Source organism: Strongyloides ratti, scaffold srae_chrx_scaffold0000002, assembly GCF_001040885.1.
Source record: "Strongyloides ratti genome assembly S_ratti_ED321, scaffold srae_chrx_scaffold0000002".
Lineage (NCBI taxonomy): Eukaryota > Metazoa > Nematoda > Chromadorea > Rhabditida > Strongyloididae > Strongyloides > Strongyloides ratti.
In genome coordinates, this window is record NW_020171510.1 from 2,347,793 (window position 1) to 2,370,836 (window position 23,044).

General features: G+C 21.7%; 6 protein-coding genes across 6 annotated transcripts; 4 read left to right on the top strand and 2 right to left on the bottom strand.

Moving 5' to 3' along the window:
- Positions 1-389: 389 nt before the first annotated feature.
- Positions 390-7,726, top strand: SRAE_X000149600 (Probable phospholipid-transporting ATPase IM; the record flags this gene model as incomplete). Its single annotated transcript, XM_024649630.1, has 7 exons — positions 390-417; positions 2,487-2,549; positions 2,599-2,679; positions 2,725-2,996; positions 3,046-5,166; positions 5,335-5,481; positions 5,864-7,726. 7 exons carry the CDS (start codon positions 390-392, stop codon positions 7,724-7,726), a joined length of 4,575 nt encoding a protein of 1,524 aa, XP_024498962.1.
- A 575-nt stretch (positions 7,727-8,301) lies between these two features.
- Positions 8,302-9,118, top strand: SRAE_X000149700 (Probable palmitoyltransferase ZDHHC16; the record flags this gene model as incomplete). The annotated part of the gene is made up of 2 exons (XM_024649641.1): positions 8,302-8,397; positions 8,450-9,118. The coding sequence occupies 2 exons, from the start codon at positions 8,302-8,304 to the stop codon at positions 9,116-9,118; spliced, it is 765 nt and encodes a 254-aa protein (XP_024498963.1).
- A 942-nt stretch (positions 9,119-10,060) lies between these two features.
- SRAE_X000149800 (Extracellular ligand-binding receptor domain and Periplasmic binding protein-like I domain-containing protein) lies at positions 10,061-11,427 on the top strand (the record flags this gene model as incomplete). The annotated part of the gene is made up of 5 exons (XM_024649652.1): positions 10,061-10,346; positions 10,390-10,533; positions 10,590-10,706; positions 10,751-11,001; positions 11,053-11,427. 5 exons carry the CDS (start codon positions 10,061-10,063, stop codon positions 11,425-11,427), a joined length of 1,173 nt encoding a protein of 390 aa, XP_024498964.1.
- Positions 11,428-11,536: 109 nt separating this feature from the next.
- SRAE_X000149900 (Domain of unknown function DUF148 domain-containing protein) lies at positions 11,537-11,989 on the bottom strand (the record flags this gene model as incomplete). The annotated part of the gene is made up of 1 exon (XM_024649663.1): positions 11,537-11,989. One exon carries the CDS (start codon positions 11,987-11,989, stop codon positions 11,537-11,539), a length of 453 nt encoding a protein of 150 aa, XP_024498965.1.
- Positions 11,990-12,514: 525 nt separating this feature from the next.
- On the top strand, positions 12,515-14,787 carry SRAE_X000150000 (Ionotropic glutamate receptor domain and Extracellular solute-binding protein, family 3 domain and Glutamate receptor, L-glutamate/glycine-binding domain-containing protein; the record flags this gene model as incomplete). Its single annotated transcript, XM_024649674.1, has 6 exons — positions 12,515-12,523; positions 12,918-12,996; positions 13,045-13,287; positions 13,333-13,684; positions 13,768-14,523; positions 14,574-14,787. The coding sequence occupies 6 exons, from the start codon at positions 12,515-12,517 to the stop codon at positions 14,785-14,787; spliced, it is 1,653 nt and encodes a 550-aa protein (XP_024498966.1).
- Positions 14,788-15,746: 959 nt separating this feature from the next.
- On the bottom strand, positions 15,747-22,487 carry SRAE_X000150100 (Low-density lipoprotein (LDL) receptor class A repeat and Insulin-like growth factor binding protein,N-terminal domain-containing protein; the record flags this gene model as incomplete). Its single annotated transcript, XM_024649685.1, has 5 exons — positions 15,747-20,903; positions 20,944-21,860; positions 21,898-22,056; positions 22,105-22,353; positions 22,400-22,487. The coding sequence occupies 5 exons, from the start codon at positions 22,485-22,487 to the stop codon at positions 15,747-15,749; spliced, it is 6,570 nt and encodes a 2,189-aa protein (XP_024498967.1).
- Between the last annotated feature and the right edge of the window lie 557 nt (positions 22,488-23,044).

Below are 23,044 nucleotides of genomic sequence, written 5' to 3' on the forward strand. Positions count from 1 at the left end.
ATAACATAAAAAATTGTTATTAAAGATATATTTTTATTTATTAATCATAATAGATAACTTTAGATAAACGGATATGTCTATATATGTTGAATATTGACTAAAATATTAAAAATAATTTTTATTTCCTATTTAACTAAATTACAAGGAATTATTTTTTTTTTATAATTATTAATAAGTGGCTTCAAATTTCTAACTTTTAATTACTTGTAGCTTTATTTATCTATTTTTTTTTAAATTATTAACTTTTTATTTTTAGAAATTCTTTAACAAATTATTTTTTCAAAATCATTTGAAATATAATAGAAGATTACAAATTTATTACGCAAATAAAAATAATATAAAAAAGTTAATAAAAAATATTTTGTATTTACAAAAGTTAATATTATTAAATGGACTCAAATTACTCGATATTATCAGGTTTGTTTTTATTTAATTATTGTTATTCTATTTAGAGTTTGATAATTAAAATGGTGATATACAAAATATATTTGAGAAAAAGAATTAAAATAAAGTTTTTTATAATTTTTGCAAAACCTTGTTAAATAATACTTTTACTGTTTAAATTTTATTATTTATTATATATAATATGTAAAACAAACTTTCATTTTGAAAATTTTTTTTTTCTTATAATGAATGAATGATAAATGTTTACATGAGTCTAAACTTTTCCTAATTTGTTTTATAATTTTTTTTTATATTAATATTCAATAATTTTAGCACTATTTAACTTATGGTATTAACTAGAAATTGAATAGAATAAATCAAAAAAATTTATTTTATATATATAATCACTTTCATGACTTTCCTATATCTTTTAATATTTATATAAAATTATAGTTAATTTATATAATATTTAATTTTTTAATCAAATATATCAGAGATTAAAAAGTCAAATAAAGCCACTTTTATAAAGATTATTGAGAAGCATGAGCTAATATTACCAGAAACATAATAAATATAGCTTTATACAATAAGCTTTTAACAAGATTTAACAAATTCAAGATTCATAAATTCTTTTTTTATAATTTTTATAACAATAAAATAAATTTCTTTTATATAACTATTGCAATATGGTTTTATATCAAAATGTATTATTTACCTTTATTTGTATTATTTCATTTCATTTTAATATTTCTTCCTATAACTTTCTGTATTTTATATTCTAAGTAGATATATCTATTGTTTATATACTTTAACATTGACAATAAAGTTATTTTTACATAATATGAAGCACAAATTATTATAATTAGAATGATGTGTACTTATATTTTGACAACTATTGTTCTTATCATTATAAAAGCGTACATAATACTTTTACATAAAATATTATCATTTAAATTTAATGTTAATTTTTATGCAAAGTTTTGTATGATAATTTTTGATTTTGTAAATTATTAATAATTTTTTATAAACTGTTTTCTTCCAATTAATTATGTTATCAATTTTTATATAAAAAAAAAATACAATATAATACAAAAATTTTTTTTTTAATATTATTATTTATTAATATATAATTAATAACTATTTTTATATTTTCAATGATAAATAAGAAAATTATAATGATAATAATTTTATAAATTATAATGATACTTTTTCAAAATTTTTATCTTATTGAAAGTGTTAAAAATTTTATTTACTAAACAAACAATTTCAATTATTAATATATACATTTACATATGTTGAATTATTTATCACTTAGGTTATACATTAATTTCTTCTAATATTATATATATATTATATACTTTATCATTGTAATTTTTACAATATGCTTTATTTATAAGTATGACTATTTTGAAAAGTTCTTTTAATACAATTATAACGTTTAGTTTCCGATACTATATTATATTTTTATAAATTACTTACTTTCTTATGCATTAAAACTTATAATAGATTGAAATATTTTAATAAAACATCATTGACAACTTATAAATAAATAAAAATTTCCTAGATATAATTTTTTTGATAAAAGCACACTTTACTTTTTTTTTTTTATTATCTTAAAAAAGGTATGGTTAATATAAACAAATAGAATAAAAATCAAAATTTTAATCTTTTTGTTGAGTCATATTTATAGTATCATACAATTATTATTTGTATAACCCTAGAATTGAAATACTGATTTTTATAAACATTATTTCTTACAAAAATCATTTTTATTATGTAATTTTTATTTCTTTATTTTTATTACCATTACTATATTAATTTCAAGATAACCTTTACTTTAGATAATATAATCTTTTTCTTAAAAATTTCTATGTTAGGAACTTAAAAGTGTATACAAACACTACCACTGCCTCAAAAGAATGAAATATATATTTGTTCGGTTAATTATAAAGTTATATGATATCTTTACTTTTAATTCATATTATATAAAATCATTGTGAATGTTAGCTATTATTATAATACTACATTAACCAACCAAATCAATTTTTTAATATTTAACTTTATATTTATTTTATTATTTTATATATAAATTTTTTTTTTAGATAATCATAAAGAGCAAAATCATCAAACGTCACAAAGTTTAGGTACCCAGAATAGTAATATAGGTAATTTATAATATTTAAAAGAATATTATTATTTTTATATTTTATTTAGGTGATCCAAATTATCAACAGACACCACGACAAAATCAAGATAATCTTTCTAATGAATCTTTAGAAAATAGTATTTTACAAGGTAATTTAAAACAGGATAATACAACCACTATAAATAGTGATATAGAAATTACAAAAAACAAAAATAGTAGTAAATTAAATAATTCTTTAAAAGATAATTTAAATATAGGAAATAATAATATACATTCTACTAATAAACCAACATCAATAATTGAAAAAATTAAAATTTTTTTAAAATCATTATCTAATAAACGAGATGTTATTAAGTTTGACAGTATGAAAATAGCTAAAGAAAAGATAAGTTTGAAAGGAAAAAGTGAAACACAAAGAATATTAAAAGCAAATAATAAAGAATTTAATAAACAATTTAAATATGCTGTATGTTACAATTTATATTATTTAAAATATTATTTAAATTTTTTTTTAGGATAATTTTATTAAAACATCTAAATATACCATTATAACATTTGTCCCAAAGAATCTCTTTGAACAATTTAGACGTCTCGCAAATGCATACTTTTTACTTCTTATGTGTTTACAATTTATTAAATGGATTAGTTCTATATCATGGTACTCAACAGCTATTCCATTAGCAATAGTTTTAGCATTTTCTGGTATTAAAGATGCATATGATGATTTTCAAAGACATAGAACTGATAGTCAGGTTAATAATAGAATTGCAATGGTTGTTAGAAATGGACATTTAGTTGAAGAAAAATGGATGAATGTTAAAGTTGGTGATATTATAAGAATGGAAAATGAAGATTTTATTGCATCTGATGTTTTATTATTATCATCAAGTGAACCACATGGTTTATGTTATATAGAAACAGCTGAATTAGATGGTGAAACAAATTTAAAGACAAGATCTGCATTACCTGAAACAGCTATTTATGGTGATATATTAAAAGATATTAGTGCATTTGATGGTAAAATAATTTGTGAACCACCAAATAATAGATTATCAAGATTTGAAGGTAAACTTGAACTTAATGGTGAAACATATCCAATAGATAATAATCGTATGCTATTAAGAGGATGTCGTCTTCGTAATACAAGATGGTGTTATGGTGTTGTAGTTTTTGCTGGAAAAGATACAAAATTAATGCAAAATTCAGGTGTTTCAGAATTTAAAAGAACATCTATAGATAAATTTCTTAATTTTTTAATAATGGGAATTGTTTTATTTTTACTTGCAATGTGTCTTATATGTACAATTTTATGTGGTGTATGGGAATGGACAACAGGAAGAAATTTTCAAACATATTTATCATGGGATAAAGAAGTTGTTCCAAATCCTGAAGAAAAAAGTGGAAGACAAATAGCATTAATAGCATTTTTGATGTTTTTTAGTTATATTATATTACTTAATACTGTTGTACCAATTTCATTGTATGTTTCAGTTGAAATATTAAGATTTGTTCATTCATTATGGATTAATTTTGATAGAAAAATGTATGATTCAAAAAATGATGTACCAGCAAGAGCAAGAACAACTACATTAAATGAAGAACTTGGACAAGTTCAATATATTTTTAGTGATAAAACAGGAACATTAACACAAAATGTTATGACATTTAATAAATGTTCAATAAATGGAAGAAGTTATGGTGATGTTATTAATGAAAGAGGAGAAACTGTTATAATAGATGAATATACAGAACCTCTTGATTTTTCAAAAAATAGATGGTATGAAAAAAATTTTAAATTTTATGATAGAACATTATTAGAAGATACAGAAAATAAATTAACAACGGTTGATGAATTTTGGCGTTTATTAGGAATTTGTCATACAGTAATGCCTGAAAGAAAACCAGGAAATAAATTAGAATATCAAGCACAATCACCAGATGAAGCAGCATTAACATCAGCTGCAAGAAATTTTGGTTATGTTTTTAAAAGTAGAACTCCACAAAGCGTAACATTAGAAGTTAATGGAAAAGAAGAAATATATCAAGTTTTACAATTTCTTGATTTTGATAATGTTAGAAAAAGAATGTCTGTTATAGTTAAAGGTCCTGATGGAAAATTAAAACTTTATTGTAAAGGAGCTGATACAATTATTCTTAAAAGAATATCACAAAATACACCACGTTTATTAGTTGAAGCAACATCACAACATCTTGATCAATTTGCTTCATCTGGTTTAAGAACATTATGTGTTGCATATAAAGAATTAGATGATGAAGCTTGTTATGAATGGCTAGGACGTCTTAAAGTTGCAGCATCTTCATTAGAAAATAGAGATGAAAAAGTAACAAAATTATATGATGAATTAGAAGTAAATTTAACATTAATTGGTGCAACAGCAATTGAAGATAAACTTCAAGATAATGTTCCTGAAACAATAGAAAAATTGACTGCAGCTAATATTAAAATATGGGTTTTAACGGGAGATAAAACAGAAACTGCAATTAATATTGGCTTTAGTTGTAAATTATTAACTGATCAAATGAAAGATATTATGATTATTGATGGTACAACATCTGATGAAGTTGAAATTCAACTAAAAGATACAAAAAGAATTATTGAACGGGGAAAAACTAAAGTAAGTTTAATTTCCTTTTCAAACCTAATTAATTTAGTGTTACCCATACATTATTTTTATAAATTATCCCATATATATTTTTAAATTAGTCTTTATCAATATTAAATTTTTAATTTTTTCCAATTATTTTCCCTTTATAAATAACACTACTTTTACCATCTATAACAGGGGTCAAGTGTTAGCACATATATTAATAATGTTATTGCTGCACTAGAGAGATTGGAACTTGAAAAAGAAAAAAGAAATTTATTAGGTTCAAGGAATATAGAAACTAGAGTAAAATATGATAAATCATTATATTATCCATTAAATTCGGTTAGTTTCTGTATTATTTATTTCATAAAAAAAAAATTTAATTTTTTTTTAATGGAAGTCATTTATAAAAGTCCAAAGATTTAATATAATTATGAAAAATTGAATGACATACAAATTATTTATTTTTTTTTACAATATACTAATAGAAATTTAAATATTATATTATTAATTTAAATATAAACTAATCTTTAAAAACAATATAATTGCTTTTTTTTTATTTCAAATTAACTAAAATAACATGCTTTTTTAATATATTAAAATAAAAAATAATTCAAAATTAATATAAGAAAATTTTTTTTTAATTATTTAAATGCTTAAATAATATATTTATTTGTTGCGCTTTAAAATTATATTTTATTCTTTTACTAATTTTTTTTTCTAGAAAAATGAATCAACAAATATTTCTATATCAAATAATGAAAATATAAATTCAAATCAAAAAAGAAATTTTAGTGGTAATAATGATGATGATGATAAAGAAGGTTTTGCTCTTGTTATTAATGGTGAATCTTTAACATATGCATTAAGTCCTAAATTAGAAAAATTTTTCCTTGATATTAGTTGTGAATGTCAATCTGTTATTTGTTGTAGAGTTACTCCATTACAAAAAGCTCAAGTTGTTGATTTAATTAAAAGAAATAAAAAAGCTGTTACATTAGCAGTTGGTGATGGTGCAAATGATGTTAGTATGATTAAAACAGCACATATTGGTGTTGGTATATCTGGTAAAGAAGGAATGCAAGCAGTATTGGCATCAGATTATAGTATTGGACAGTTTCAATTTTTACAACGTCTATTACTTGTTCATGGAAGATGGTCATACTTTAGAATGTGTAAATTTTTAAGATATTTTTTTTATAAAAATTTTTCATTTACATTGGTACATTTTTGGTATTCTTTTTTTTGTGGATACTCTGCAATGCCATTATATGATCCTGTCTTAATTTCTTGTTATAATTTGTTTTTTACAGCACTTCCATGTTTAGCAATGGGTGTTTTTGATCAAGATGTTGATGATGATTATTCTATTATGTTTCCTAAACTATATATTCCTGGACAATATAATTTATTTTTTAATATGAGAATATTTATATATTCTGTTTTACATGGAATTATAAGTAGTTTAGTAATATTTTTTGTACCTTATGCAGCTTTATATAATGCTACTAATCAAAATGGTCAAGATTTAAATGATTATGCTATGTTATCATTCACAACTTTTACTGGACTTATGATTGTTGTAACTGGACAAATAATGATGGATACATCATATTGGACACCAATAAATCATTTTTGTATTTGGTTTTCAGTTGGTATTTATTTTGGATTAGTTTTTATTTATTATGAAGCATTATCACCTCGTGTAGCTATTTATGCAGGTTCTAGTCCAGCATATGGAATTACATTTAGAGCAATGTCAACACCACATTTTTGGTTTAGTTTATTATTAATATCAGTTATTCTTTTATTACCAGTATTAATTGCAAGATTCTTTTGGATTGATACACATCCATCTTATGCTGATAAAATTAAAGTACATAAATTATTATTTAAAGGAAAATCAACACAACCTGATACTGAAAATTCAGCTAAACAACCTGTGTCAAGAACAATACCTAGAACTGTACAAACAAAACTTTCTCGTCGAAGAAGTCTACGATCTGGTTATGCTTTTTCACATTCTGCTGGATTTGGTGATCTCATTATTAAAGGAAAATTATTTAAAAATATTGAAAATTTACGACTTAATTCTGTTAAAAAGAATAATACAAATAATGATGATAATGAAATAAAAAATACATCACCATCAAATAGTATACCAGAACAACCAACAAACTTTATTTTAGGTTCTGGAATAACAATTCCTAATATTCAACAAAATAATAATATAACATCAACAAATATTGTTTCTGGTAATACAGTAACATCAAGAACACATAATATTTGGATAAATGAAGATGTTGATGATAGGCAATATATAAATAAAGGTTATGAAGAAGATGATAATATAAAAAGTCAAATGAATACACCAAGAATAACAACAGAATTTTCAAGTAATACTAATGGAATGGTAACATCATTTGATAATAATTATGTAAAAAATGAAAATATACATAATAATTTGACTTCATCAAATAACTCATCTAGTCATGTAGTAATAGAATCAAAAAATAAATATAATAATGGAAAAGATCAAATAAATAGTAATTCACAACAAATAGATCAAAAAGAGACATTGGTCTAATTTATTTTTTAATTAATGTTTTATTTCATATATATACAAAAATTCATATCTTTAAATCATACGAGTACTTTAATTGTCATATAGTTTACATAAAGTAAATGATTTAGAAATAATATTTAAATTTTTAATATTTTTTTTTATAATTTAAATATTCCTTTATAAAATATTTCTAATAAATACTTATACTAATATATTTATTTTAATAATCATTAATATTAAATTTCCTTATAAGTAAAAGTAAACGTTATACCAACAAATATTAATTGATGTTGTGTTATATTTTTTTATAATTATCTTAAAATTTATTTATAAAAAATTAATATTTAATGGGTATTCAAAGACTAATTTTAAATCCTATTTATAATTATAATATTAAATTAATTAATTTTTTTTTATCAAAATTCAAAATTACCATAGATTGTAATTTTTTATGTAGTAACACATTTATCAGAAAATGTAGTATACTTCTTGGATGGTTTTGTTATTGTCTTGCTACTTTTTTAATATTATTTGAAATATTTATTATATATACAATAATTTTGCCTTATGAATTACTATATAAACCATTTTGGCAGATGTATATTGTAATTCCATTATCATTATATTTAATTGTACAAATTTTTTTTAATTATAATTGTGCTGTTTTTATAAGTGCTGGAACACCAAAAAAGGTATTTTTAATTATTAATTTAAAAAATATATATATATTTTTTTTAATTTAAGAGTACTTCTGAACCAAAATGTAAAAAATGTTTTGGTTTTAAACCATATGGTACACATCATTGTAGTTTTTGTAATAAATGTATACTTTTAATGGATCATCATTGTATTTGGATAAATCAATGCGTTGGAGCACGTAATCATAGATTTTTTTTTCAATTTTTATCTTTTTTATGGATAGGAGTTTTTGTTGTTATAATATATAGTTATAATACATTTTGGAAACACATAATTTCATCTTATAATAATGATACATTTTGTTTTAAAAAAGATGCCTTAAATTATTTACCATGGTTTGAAAATTTTTGTAGTGATAAATATCGTTTACTTGTAACAAATATGGCAATATTTGGATATTTACTACCATTAATTATTTTTTTTCCTATTGGATTTTTAACTATATGGAATTTTATATTAATATCAAATAAAACAACACAAGCTAATTTTGTTCAAGAAAAATATTTTGATTGGGTAACAATTAAATCTCTTATAACTATTGGAGTATTATATAATCCAACATTTAAAGATATATGGAAAAAATTTTTAGGAATAGAAAATGAAAGAAAATTTACAAGACATATACTATTTCCGTCAATTCATATTCCTTTACATGCAAAATTTAATTGTGATGAATGTAATAATGAAATTGGTCGGTTAATACATGTAGTTTAGCTTATACTTACGCAAAAACAACTTTATAATATCAAAAAATTTATTATTATATAACAATGAAAAAATAATACATAATAAAAGTATAATAATATTTCTTATAAAATTCTAAAATATATATATATATATAAATATTGTGTACTTCTTTATATAATAAAAAAATAAAAATTAAATATAAAAATTTTATAAAATTATATACTTATAAAAGAAATTGCAATATATTTTTAAATATAAATAATAATATAAGATAATGTTATAAATTAGATATCTAATTTTTTTTTACAAATGTTCTTAATCTTTTTCTTACCAACATTAAAAAGATTATCCATCATACAAAAAGCTATTTATTAAGACTTTGTTAAAATTTTTCGTTTGATGTTTACCAGTAAATTAATTGAACTGCTACACATCTTTTAGTTTGTGAATATGCCCAAAAGCTTGTCATATAAGGACGTGTTACTATGCGTAAAGAATACTCTTAATGGCCATTTTTAGTCAATTATATTAGTGTATATACTTCTTTCAAAGCTTCTTGAAATATTACAACTAAATATATTTAATAGTACTACTTATATATATATATCTATATATATATATTTATTTATTTTTATTCGTATATATTTATAATAAAAATAATAAATAAATATAAGACTGTAAAATTTTAACTTTTAAATTTAAAGTATACTTTATAATTTAAAATAATTTTTTTTTATATAATTTATATGTAAAATAATTTTTTGTTATTAGTAAATAACTACTAAAAAAAATGTTATTGAATTTTTTAACTTTTAGTTAATTATATTATTTGAAGAAAGATCTTTGTTGAAGTATATATGGACATGTCGTTATATTAGACATATACTAAAAGAAACATTTTTGTTTTTCATTTAGTTATAAAAAAAAAAAATATATATCTTGTGATAGCGCAAAATCAAAATTATCGTCATGCGCTTGATTTACCAAAAACTAGCATATCATTTATTATTCATCAATAAAATAAACATATTCTTGATTACTTTTGCTATAATCAGTCTTAACATTAATTATGGATTTTCTTCAAATGCTGGATACGAGTATAGAATAGGTACAATTTATTCTAAAGATACTATACAATGGATTAATTTACAACATGCTATTGATGTTTGGAATAATCAAAATGCTGTTAAATTTGAATTTTCATTAAATCTTATTTCACCATCTTCACAATATTTTTCAACTATAGAAGATAAATGTAAGTTAATTATAAATAAATATTTATTTAATTATTAATTTAGTTTGTGATATTATTCAATATGCAGTTACGGCAATAATTATTCCAATAACAAATAATTCAAAAGAAGATTTTATGTTAAGATCTATGTGCCATCATTTTAAAATTCCTTGTTTTAATATTAATGACATAGAAAATATAGAACAAGGTATTTTTGTTTATATTATTAATTTATAAATATAATTTGTTTTTTTTTTGTTATAGATTCTGAAATGTTTTTTAGCATGTCACCACCATTAAATATCATTCCAAATGCAATTAAAGAATTAATAACTCATTTAAGATGGCAATCATTTGTAATCATTTTTCAATCGGATGATGGTAAAAAAAAATAATTTATAAATTTAATAAAAAAATAATTGTAGATTTAAAAGATATTGCTGATTTATTTTCAAGATATTACAAAGTAGATCAATTAATGGCATCTTCAAAAATTTTACGTCTTCCAAATGAACAAGAAAATTATGGAGTATTTTTTAAATTTATACGTGAAATGATAAAAGAATATAATATTGTTTTTCATGGAAAAGATATTAGTTTGATACATAATTTTCTTGCACAAGCAAGTTATATGAATATGACGGAATCAAAATTTTCATATATTTTTACAAATCCTGTAAGATTCTTATTATATGTTTTAAAATATTTTATTATCTTATAATTATAGGATTTATGCCTTCTTGATGACTTTTTTACAAATTTACAAAAGATATATCAATGTAATATAACAGGTCTTCAAATGGTTTTAACTGATCCACCAATGAGAAGTGACATGGCAATGATAATGGATGCTGTTGATATAATTGGTTCTGCATTATTAACCATTAAACAAAAGGATATTGAATTTTCACCAAAAAGTTTAATTTGTGATGCTGGTGATTCATGGGATAATGGAAAAATTTTAGCAAATGAAATAAATAATATTGAATTTAAAAATGGTCATACTGGTCTCGTTAGTTTTGATTCATCTGGAAAAAGAAAAAATTTTATGATTCATGGTATAACAAAAAAATCAGATACATTTGTCAAGGTAAGATTTTAATTGAAAAAAAAAAATATTTATATAAAAATTATAAAAGTGCAAATTATATTTGCGTATTTTTGTATGTTATTTAATTATCACTTATTAGTTAATATTTAGTATTTTTTATTTAACCTTGCATAGCTTTTTCAATTTCTGCTTTAACAGATGGGCTAAGAGATTTCATAATAGATTCAATTTGTTCTCCTTTTTGTTTTGGTGATAAAGCACTGTTTGCGGCAATAGCTGACATTTTAGCATCAGCAGCTTTAGCTTCTGCTGAGAATTTAGCAAGAGCAGCATTATGAGCAGCTTCAGCATCTTTGTTCATTTTAGAAACTTGAGTTTTAAATTGTTGGAATTTAGTTTTGATTCCTTGATCTTGTTTGCTTATCCAATCTTCAACAGCTTTGTCTATTTCAGTTTCAGGTTTGTGTGCATTTGCTGCTATAAGAGCTTCAAAACTAGCAGCAACAGGTTGTGGAGCACCAACAAGGAATGGTGGTAATTCATTACCTCCTTGAGCAGAAATATAAACAACAGCAATAATAGCAATTAATATTGTAGAGATGAGTTTAACCATTTTAGTAGATGATACTTAGATAAGTACAACTGAATATGATAAAATTAAATTTTACGTTTCCTTTTATACTTAATGCTATCCTAAACTTTTGAGTCACTCCACGTCATTGATCATGTCAAGGAAAGTAGTTAAATGTGAAATATAAGAAATAAACACGCCTTCGTTATATTTTATATATATTAGTATTTCAAAAATATAATAAAATATATGTAAAAGAAATAAAAAATTTTATTTAAAAATTGGCGTTGAAAATTGCACATTAAAGGTTAAAAGAAGAAAGAAGTGGAAAAAAGTTTTCAAGGTGATTTAAGAAAAGTAGAAAATTTTGTTTACTTTTTGATATTTCTGTACATGTTATACCTAATTTAATAAAATTAAAAAATTTTTTTTTTTTAAAAATATTTTAACAATTAACCTGTTAGGATTATGTTTTTTTTAATGCTTACTAAAATAAATACTTTATAAAAATAAACATTAGAAGTTTGCATTTGTCAAAAGATATAATTCTAACATTGATAATAAATCATGACAAAAGTTTTTTTTTTTTTTAAACTGGAATAAAGACCAGTTAACTGTATATTTACTTTAAATATTAAAAAATTTATTTGTATTAAAATTTAATTAATTTTTTTTTAATAACATAAATTTATGTTTTTTTAACTAATTTGACTAATTTTTGTAAAAAATAAATATGTTAATATATTATTAGAAGTACAACTTAATGTTTGGCAAATATAAATTATTGAGTAATTAGATTATTTTTAATAAATATTACCATCTTCATTTAATTAAAAAGGAAATTTATTAAATAAACAAACATATAAAATAAAATATTTTTAAATTTAATATACTTTTAAATAAGTAGGAAAATTTTTTTATTTTTTTTTTTTAACAAAATATAATAACTTTTTTTTATTTTAAAATGTAGATTGGTAATTGGACACAAACTAATGGATGGAATTTTGATAAAAATTTTCAAAAAACTTGGCATTATGGATTAGATAAAAGTTTGTCAAATTTTAATGGACAAAATTTAAAAGTTGTCGTTCATTTAGAAGAACCATTTGTTATTAGAGCTGATAATAGTATTGGGTATGAAGGATTTTGTATAGATTTAATCAAAGAAATGTCGCTAATATTAAATTTTACTTGGACAATATATGAAGTAAAAGATGGTGCATATGGTGTTGGAGATGATAATGGAAAATGGAATGGTGTTATTGGAATGTTACAAAGACATGAAGCTGATTTATCTGTTTCTGCATTAACAATAACATATAGTCGTAGTTCTGTAGTTGGTAAATACTATAAAATTTTTTCTTAATAAATATTTTTTTTTATAGATTTTACTCTTCCATTTATGCATCTTGGAATAGCTATTTTACTTGGAAGACAAACAGATGACTCTCAAAAAAATACACTTTTTACATTTCTTGAACCATTATCATTTTCTGTGTGGATTTCTTTGCTTGTAGCATATCTTGTTGTTTCATGTACAATGTGGTTATTAGCACGATTTTCACCATATGAATGGTTTGATACTCAACAAATTGATGAAAGAGATAAAAGTATGGATAATCATAAAAATCAATTTTCTCTTTTAAATAGTTTATGGTTTGCTGTTGGATCATTAATGCAACAAGGTTCTGATGTTATTCCAAGAGCAGCAGCAACGAGAACTGTAGCAGTTATATGGTAAATATTTAAAAAATTTTAACAGTTATTTATTATAAATAAACAAATATCTTGTTATAAAATTCTTTTACTATTTATTATAGGTGGATGTTTACTTTAATTCTTATATCAACTTACACAGCACAATTAGCAGCATTTTTAACAGTTGAAAGAATGACAACACCAATTGAAAGTGCTGGAGATTTAGCATCGCAACAAAAAATTAAATTTGGAACTTTGCGTAATGGATCAACAATGGATTTTTTTAGAGAATCTAAAATACCAATATATGAAAGAATGTGGTCTGTTATGCAATCTAATTCACCATATTCTTTTGTTAACAGTAGTAAAGAAGGTATTGCAAGAGTAAAAGCTGGAAATTATGCATATATGATGGAAAGTTCTATGTTAGAATATTATATGGAAAAAGATTGTGAACTTCAAACAATTGGTGGATTATTAGATTCTAAAGGTTATGGTATAGCATTACCTAAAGGGTCACCACTTCGTCATATATTTTCAAAAACTGTTTTACAACTTCAAGAAAGAACAATATTAGAAGCTTTAAAAAATAAATGGTGGAAGTCAAGACGGGAAATAAAAAAATGCACTCAAAATAGTATTACTAAAGGATCATTTCAAAGTGTATTTGGAATTTTCTACGTTTTATTAGCAGGATTAATAATAGCTGTTCTTTTGTCATTTGGAGAATTTTGTATTGAATCAAGAGAGAACAGTTTTCGATTAGAATTAACAATACCAGGAAAATTATTTATGCTTTTATTTTCAAGAAAAGATCGAAAAAATAAAAATAAATTAAAAAATATTCAACTTGATGAAATTAATAATGTTAGATTAATGTATGTCTTCTTTTTTTTTATCTAATATCATTTAAACTGTACAATTTTAGGTCTCCTTCTATTCAATTTAATAGTGATGTTCAAAGTGCTCTTTCATCTTTAGATAATCGGTCAATTAGTAAAATTTCATCAACACCACACAAAGAATCAAATGATTTTTCGGGAGATTTTAGAAGATTAAGCCGTTTCATACCATTAAATGAAGGAAATTTAATAACCCGTCGAATGTCAACCTACTCTGCAAATCGTGAAAATAAAGAGTAAGAAGAAGAAAAATGATTATATTTAATATTTATGTATATAAAAAAAATTTTTGAAAATGCATATTGTTTAAAACATATTTTTTTAATAAAATCAAATGTCTAATATCAGTGATATTATATTGTTTAAGAGTCTATTATTTTTTGTTTGGTAATTTTATTATTAAGTCAATGACATGATTATTCTATTTTTATTATCAAGAAACCACTTTATAATAAAAAAAAGTTTCCAATTTTATTATGTGTATAAGTATTGACATAATTTAGCAAATGTTATATTTTGATATAAAAATAACATTTATACAAAATTAATTTCTTTTTTTGATACAACAAATAATATTATACATAAAAATAATAAAAATGAAGTCCTATTTTTAAAAACCGGTTATTAAATATATTTTATATGTATAATTTGAACTTCAAAAAGAGAATAATCTAAAAAAGAAAAGAAATTTTTTTCTATGTCATATAACATATTATATAAATATTAATTTGACTAATTGTATTGTTAAAATGTATAAATTTCAATAACCTTTTGAAATGTTTAAATTGAAAAAAAAATAAAAAAATAAATATGATACAACTTATTAAAATCATAAGTTTATTTCAAATAAATTTAACAATAAAATAATATTATTGTTGTTTATTTTAATAAAACTTTGATCTTTATAATAAGAAATTAAAATTTTTAATATTTTTATAATTTAATATAAAAATAAATTGTTAATTTATAAAAAAATTTCATTGTTTGAAGTGTTTAACATTATAATTAATTAATCAAAATAAACATTTTAAATTGAAAGGTTTTAATTATAATTATAATTTTGAATAAAATATTTATAATAATAAAATATAAATTGTTTAAATATTAGTTTAAATTTTGAAAAAATAATAATACTGAAAGTCATATATTTGTGATCCAAAAATTATTAAAGGCATAAATAACTTTTTTTACTTACTTAATTATACTCTCCTTTGTTTTGAATTTAATGCTCTATATGAGTATGATAATGGTGGAAGAGGAATTTTTTTGATATCACCTTCATGAATATATGACAAATTCCAATGTTCATATCCTCCTGAACTGGAGATTGATACATTTGATTGTTCTCTATAAATTGAATCTTTATTATTTATTATAACATTACTCTTTTGTTTTATATATTCTTTATTTTTATATATATTTTTGTTAAATGTACTTGGTGAATGACTTCGACTTTTATTTTTCCAATTAGTATTGTTATCATTATCATGAAAATCATAAATTTCTTTTCCTTTGCTATTTTTAGTTGTACGTAGTTTTTTTTGCAAATTAGACTCTGACATTGAATGATTAAGTTTTTGGTTTTTTAAATTTTCTCTTTTAATTATTTCACTATGATGATCCCAATCCAAAAATGGTATATTTGTTTTTAATTTTCTTAATTCATTATTGTTAAATATACAATTTTTAATGTCGCTTTCTGTAATTGGTAAAATATATGGACTTGGCATATCCAAATCAACATCACCAGCGTAATAATTACCTTCAGCTTCAAGAATTCTTGCACTTTCTCTGGCACTAGGTGGTCCAACATATCTACTATCAAAATGAACTGGTATTAAACTATTTTCTCTTGATATTTCAAAATTAGATGTTCTTTGTGTTGATAAAGTTTCATCAAAATCTAATTCAAAATTATTTTTATTATAATCAATTTTTGAAGGTTCCTTTATTTTGACATTCTTATATTCCTCTGATTTTTCTTTGATAACTGCAAGTTTATGTGTTTTTGGATTTTTTACTAAAATTCCAGCTTTCTCTTGTTGCTTAATAAAACTTTTAATTTTATTTTTTTTTAATTGTTCTTCATCTATATCATTAGGTATTATTTTTATGATATCATCCTTACAAACACCACATAATACATCATTTTCATTAACAATTTTTCCTTTTTTTTTTATTGTTATTTTAACATTAGGAATACCCTTCTTTTCTCTATCACTACTTTTTAAATTTTTTTCAGGGACAATATTTTTTAAATTGTTTAATTCATTATACTTAATATCTGTTGGAAATTTATTAAAAGTATTTTCTTTTTTTTGAAATGAGTCATATTTAGATTTTTCAAATGTAACCTCTTCTTTTTCTTTAATTCTTTCTTTAACAATATCAGAATTTGTTAGATTATTTTTAGGGGGTGAATTATTTTTACTATGATCTTTAAATTTTGAAAATGATTCACTTTCCACATTTAACAAAGGAAGTTTTTCATTTTTATTATGACTGATTAGTTTTTCTTTATCAAAATATTTTTTAGGCGACTTGTCAATTTTTGGTAATTTAACCTTAACATGAACAGGTAATTTTTCTTCAATTTTTATTTCTGAAGGTTTTATTTTTAAACCAGTCTTTAACATAGATGATTTATTGAAATTAAAGGAAGAACTTCTTGCAATTGGAGATGTAACATTTTTTTTCCTCTCTTGAACAGATCTTGATGATTGAGGACCATTTATTACAACTGAAGAAGATGGTAATTTTAAATTAGTGAATTTTGGAATTGGTGGCTTTAAAGTTATTCTTTTATGTTTACTTTCATTTAAATTTTTATCTTCTTTTTCAACTTTAAAATTTAATCTCTTATTATTTTTATCATCCTTTAAAATCGAATATGACATTACTTTTTTCTTATCAATTAATGATGGTTTTGAAATTTTTACAATAGTTTTTGGTATATTTTTTAATTTTTTTTCCTCTTTGTTTAGTTTATTATTCTCAATTTTAGAAATTTCTTGTTTTATAACATCTTCTGTTGGTTTAATACACTTACTATCATTATCAATATTTGGATAGTTATTTGAAACGTTTTCAATGACATTATTAGGTTTGTCAAAATTTTTGTTATTAACAATCATCTTTAAATCAGAATCACTAACAACAGTATTTTTAAACGTATGATCTTCTTTAAAATTATAGTTTGAAATATTTGTTATGTCATCTATCATATTTTCAACTTTTTTAGCTTCAGTTATTTTTACATCTTCTGACATGTGGTTTTTTTTAGTTGCCAGTGTTTCTTTGGGATTTTCAGAATTATCTTTAACATTAATTACCTTATTTTTAATATCTGAAGTTTCTTTTTTTTGTTTTGATAATTCAGTTATATTTTCAACATTAGGGGTTTGCGAAACATTAGTTAAATGTGTATCTTTAATTTGTGAAGATATTTTTAATCTTTCAGAAAACAGTCTATCTAATTCATTCATGCTATCGGTTTGAACAACTTCTGGTAATTCTGTGTGATGTTTATAATGTTCCCAGATTGTTTCGTTATCATTTTGATGAAGATTATCAGATACTGTTTCATGTGTGCTATCAAATTGAAAATCTTTTGTAGATGGTTCAATAGACAAAGAACTGGCCCTTGAAGATAAATTTGTTTTTGAATTGCTACTGTCATTTTCTGTATGTTGAAATAGTGTAGCTGATGAAGCAGTTCTTTTTTTAAATATATGTTTTTGTTTATATTCGACTTTTGGTATTGATTGTAAATTGACATTTATCATTGAATGGTTAGATGAATTATTATTTATATATGGAAGAGATTTCACAGAATTATTTTTTTTGTCATAAGTTAAAGCATTATCAAAACATTGTTCTAAACTTATTGATTTTTTTGTAGATGTATTTTCATTACGCTCATCTTCTTCTTCCTCAATTATTGGATGACTACTTAATAATGAACAACTTGAATTTTTTGAATGAACTGTTTTTCCACTTTTCATTGATTGTTTTTCTGTGTCAAAATGAGTATTCTCATTATTAAAAGTTTCATCAACATCCATAGCTTTTTCTAAAAACATCTTTAAATTTGAATCACTATTAACTTTGTTTATTTTAATATTTTGATTAGAAGAAATATTTTCTAAAGAACTATGAATTGTTTGAACTGTGGTAGAATGTTTTATATCTTTACTAACATTACTTGCTAAAATGTTTTCTTTTGACAAATTTTTTTTAAATATTTTAAGATTGTTTTGATCTAAAAATTGATTACTATTAACAGTACTATTGATATCTGTTAAACTATAAAAATTTGGATTTTTATGCGTATTTTCCAAAATTGGTTGACTTTTATAATGTTCAATTGGTAAAAATTTTGTTTGAACAACTTTACCATTATCAACATTTATTTTTTCTATTCTATCTTTTTGTTCATTGTGAATTGTAGCTTGTGTGTTTATAATTGGTACGATACTATTTTTTTGATCTTCTGTTTCACTATCAACTATCATATAATCTTCCACAGAATGAATTGAATTTGTTTGACTTTTAGGTGACTTTTTAGGTACATAATCGTCTTCATTAAAAAGTATAGCACTTTTTCTTCTTGAATTTAATTGATAATCATCAGTAGAATGAATACTACTAGGTCTCTTGTTGTCTGGATGCCATTTTTGTGCTTCCTTAATATCTTCAATTACAACATTTTTAGATTTTCGACGATTTTTATGTTTTACATAAAATGGTATTAAATTTTGAAATCTCTGATTACTGCAACAATAAATGTCATAATTTAAGCATAATCTATGCAACAAACAACATAAACATGAAATCATAAGTAAAATAAATGGTATTAATAGTAGCCAATATATTATACATATACCAAATAATGTATCACAATGATCATTACTGTAACAATTTCTTCCATAGTCTGTATTAAATTTTTCCAATTTAAAATTATTTTTACTATCACAAATACATTCATATTTATCATTCATAGGTATACAAGTAGCATTTTTATCACAAAAATTTAACTCTGAATTATTACAAGCATCATTTCCACCAGGAGTGAAAGAAAGTTTTGAATTATATTTACTTTCCATATTATTAAATTGAAATATATTTTCTATTGAAGATAATGAACATTTTTTACAAAAAATTTCAGCTATTAAGTTATTTTCCTTTGATAAACGAAAACAAGCATCATCTATATCATCCTCATTTTTTAATAATGAAATAATACCACTTTTAATTTTGTTGTTAATATCTTTTGATGGCACATTTCCACAAATGCTTTCTATGTTTAATTTTAGAATAACTGAATGTAGTTTATGTTGACAAACACCTAAAAATCCAGGAGAATCTCCTGGGCCGCATTGACAAATTGATTCACCATTTGTATCATAATGATAAAAATTTTCACTCATAAATTTTTTAATACATTTATTATACTCATCATTTGTCATATTATTTTTAATAAATGACTTTGATGTTGTATTTGTTCTATCATTATCTGAAGAAATATTTTTTAAATCTACTATATTATCAAGTGTTGTTATTGTATTAGAATTATAATTAGAATTATTTATATTTATTTGTTTTTCTTCATTTGGAATATTAAAATGTATCATTTCAGTAGTATTTTTAACATCATCTTTCGGTATATCTAGTGTTAATGGAGTAGTTGTAATTATATTATCCTTATTCATTGTAGTAATTTTTATTTTTATTGAGTTATCATTATTTACTTCTTCTATATCTTTTGTCTTTTCAAAAATTCTTTCTTTAAATATAATTTTTGGAGATTGTGTTGACAATTTATTTTTAGGATAAAAATTTTCTCCTATTTCTGTTCGTGGAATACCAAAAAAATTCCAATTTTGTGGTATATTTGAATGTTTTCCCATTTTATCTAAATTTAGAAAATCAAATTTATTTTCTAAATTATTTGAGTTTACAGATTTAGTTGTTAAAAATTTAACTTTGTTTTTATTATTTTTTTCAATATTAGGTTGTTGAGTGGTAAAAGAACTTCCATATTCATTTTTATTTATAATATTTTGAGGAATTGTTTCATTGACATCAATTTCTTTTGTTTGACTATTTTCCATAGTTACTTCCTTTATTGTAGTTAAAGTATTAGTATATTCTATAGTTGTTATTTTATTCGGTGTTTGATATATAGATTTTGTCATTGGTATATCTTTGTTAGATGTTAAAACATTATTATTTTTATCTAATTTAGTTGTTGAAGTATAAAAATTATTATTTTCAATTAATTGGTCTGATAAAGTATTTTCGTGAGAACTAATCGTTGTTGTGAATAAATTGTAATGATATCCTTTATTTTCTATCTAAAAAAATTGTGGTATATTAAAAAGTTTTTCCCCTTACTTCATTTAATTTTAAATAACTTTGAGTTGTTTGTGGAATATTAATAATATTTGAAGATAATGTCTTTCCTTTTATTAATTTTTCCTCTTTAAAAGATTCTTTAAATGGAAAAGAAGTTTGAGAAGTTTTATCATCATTTGTAATTAACTTTTCATCACCAAATATATCGTTTAAATAAGTGTCATTTATGTTATCATCAATCTTAATATTTTCTTTAGATATCTTGTCAATTGGTACCACTATTTTAGGATAATTATAACTTTCATTTGTCTTGTTTGTAGTTTTCCCAATAAATATATCTAACGGAGATGTAGTATTTTCTTTAAATATTTCTAAATGATTGTCTAAACTTATGTTTTTCTTAGTTGTGCCAGAAATATTTATATTTTTCTCTAATTCTTCATCTCCAATTTTGATGTTAGTAGAGTTAGATGTATTAAAAAAATTAATACCTTTAGTTGTTTGTAAATGACCATCAACATTTTTATTCATTGAAGTAAAAGGATAAATTATAGGAAGTAAACTTGTTTTAATAGTAGTACTTTTTATATCTAAAGATGTTAAGCTTTCTTCTGTATAATCAGTTTGACTTTTAGTTATTTGGTATGGTATTAATGTTGGAAACATTAATGATACCTTGTCAAAAGTTGGTTTATTCATTAATTCTAATCCTTCAACTGGTTGAATTGGTTTTTTATTAGAGTATGAAATTTTAGATTTTGTAGGAGTTAAAATTTCTTTATTTTGTGGTAGAATAATATTATTTGGCCATAAAAAATTTGTTGAAGTAAAATTATTTAAATTATTAGTTGTATTAAATGATGATGAGATTTTTTCTTTATTATTTAAATGATACAGTAATTCTTCAGGATATTGATTATTTAAAATTTTTTTAAATATTGAAACATATTCAGGATCTAAATTAATATAATAAAAATAATATATTTTAATTACCTAAGTCACTTCCATCATAACAATCTTGTTTTTTATCAAACATCCATTCCGTAAAAATACATTCACCATATCCTTTACAATGAAAAGTGCCATTAGCATTACAAAGTTTTTGCTTCAGATAAGGACAAAATTTTGGAATAATTTTCGATTTATAGCAATCTAAAATATTTATATAAATATATATATATTTTTTTATTTTAAACTTACTGTCAAATCCAAAACAATTGTCAGCATTAGTTGTTTCAACACAAATTTTTCCACATTTAATATATCCAGGAAAGCAAACTAATTTTGTTAAAAATAATAAAAAAAGATTAATTTTTTTTAACTTACATTCATCACTTCCATCAGAACAATCATTATATGTATCATGAATTTTGTTCATTGGTATACATTTGCCATCGCCACAATGAAAAGTATTATTTACGCATGGTAAAGAAAATCGAGATTTAAACGCTAAAAATAAAAATAAATTTTTAATGCAATTACATATATTACTTACAAATTATACTTAACCATTGTGAGTTTGATGTTTTCAAAATGATAAGTAAATTAATAAATTTTAAAATATTATAATTATTAGATAACATGAAATTTTTAAAACACCCATACATACAGCGTAGTACAGTATGTTGTCATATAAAAGATCTAAAAATAAAGATAAAGTATATTTTTCTTTTTTTTTTTGCCATATAATCTTTTTAGAAAATTATATAACAAAACATATATTTATGAAATCTTTTTAAAATACTTTAAAATATTTTATAGAACTTATCAACCCATTCAACTATTAAATACGTTATTTACCATTAAATTATACGGAAAAAAATAATTTTTATAGCCATTGGCTATTTCTAAGTAAATTTTTAAATTATTATATACACTTTATTGTTCCAAAAGACTTTTGATACAATGAAAGGTTGACTGAACAATTAAAAATATAATGGACAGTAGTATTTAAATAATAGTTTTATTATTTCAATATTTTTAAATAAACTTTATATACTTATAATTTTTAAGAAAGATTTCCGTTCTTAAATAATGATATGTTAATAGATATAATTGTTAAATAAAAAAAATATATTTAATTTGTTATCTTTTATTAAGTTTTATATTTTATTTTATTTAGAAAAAAAATATATAAATT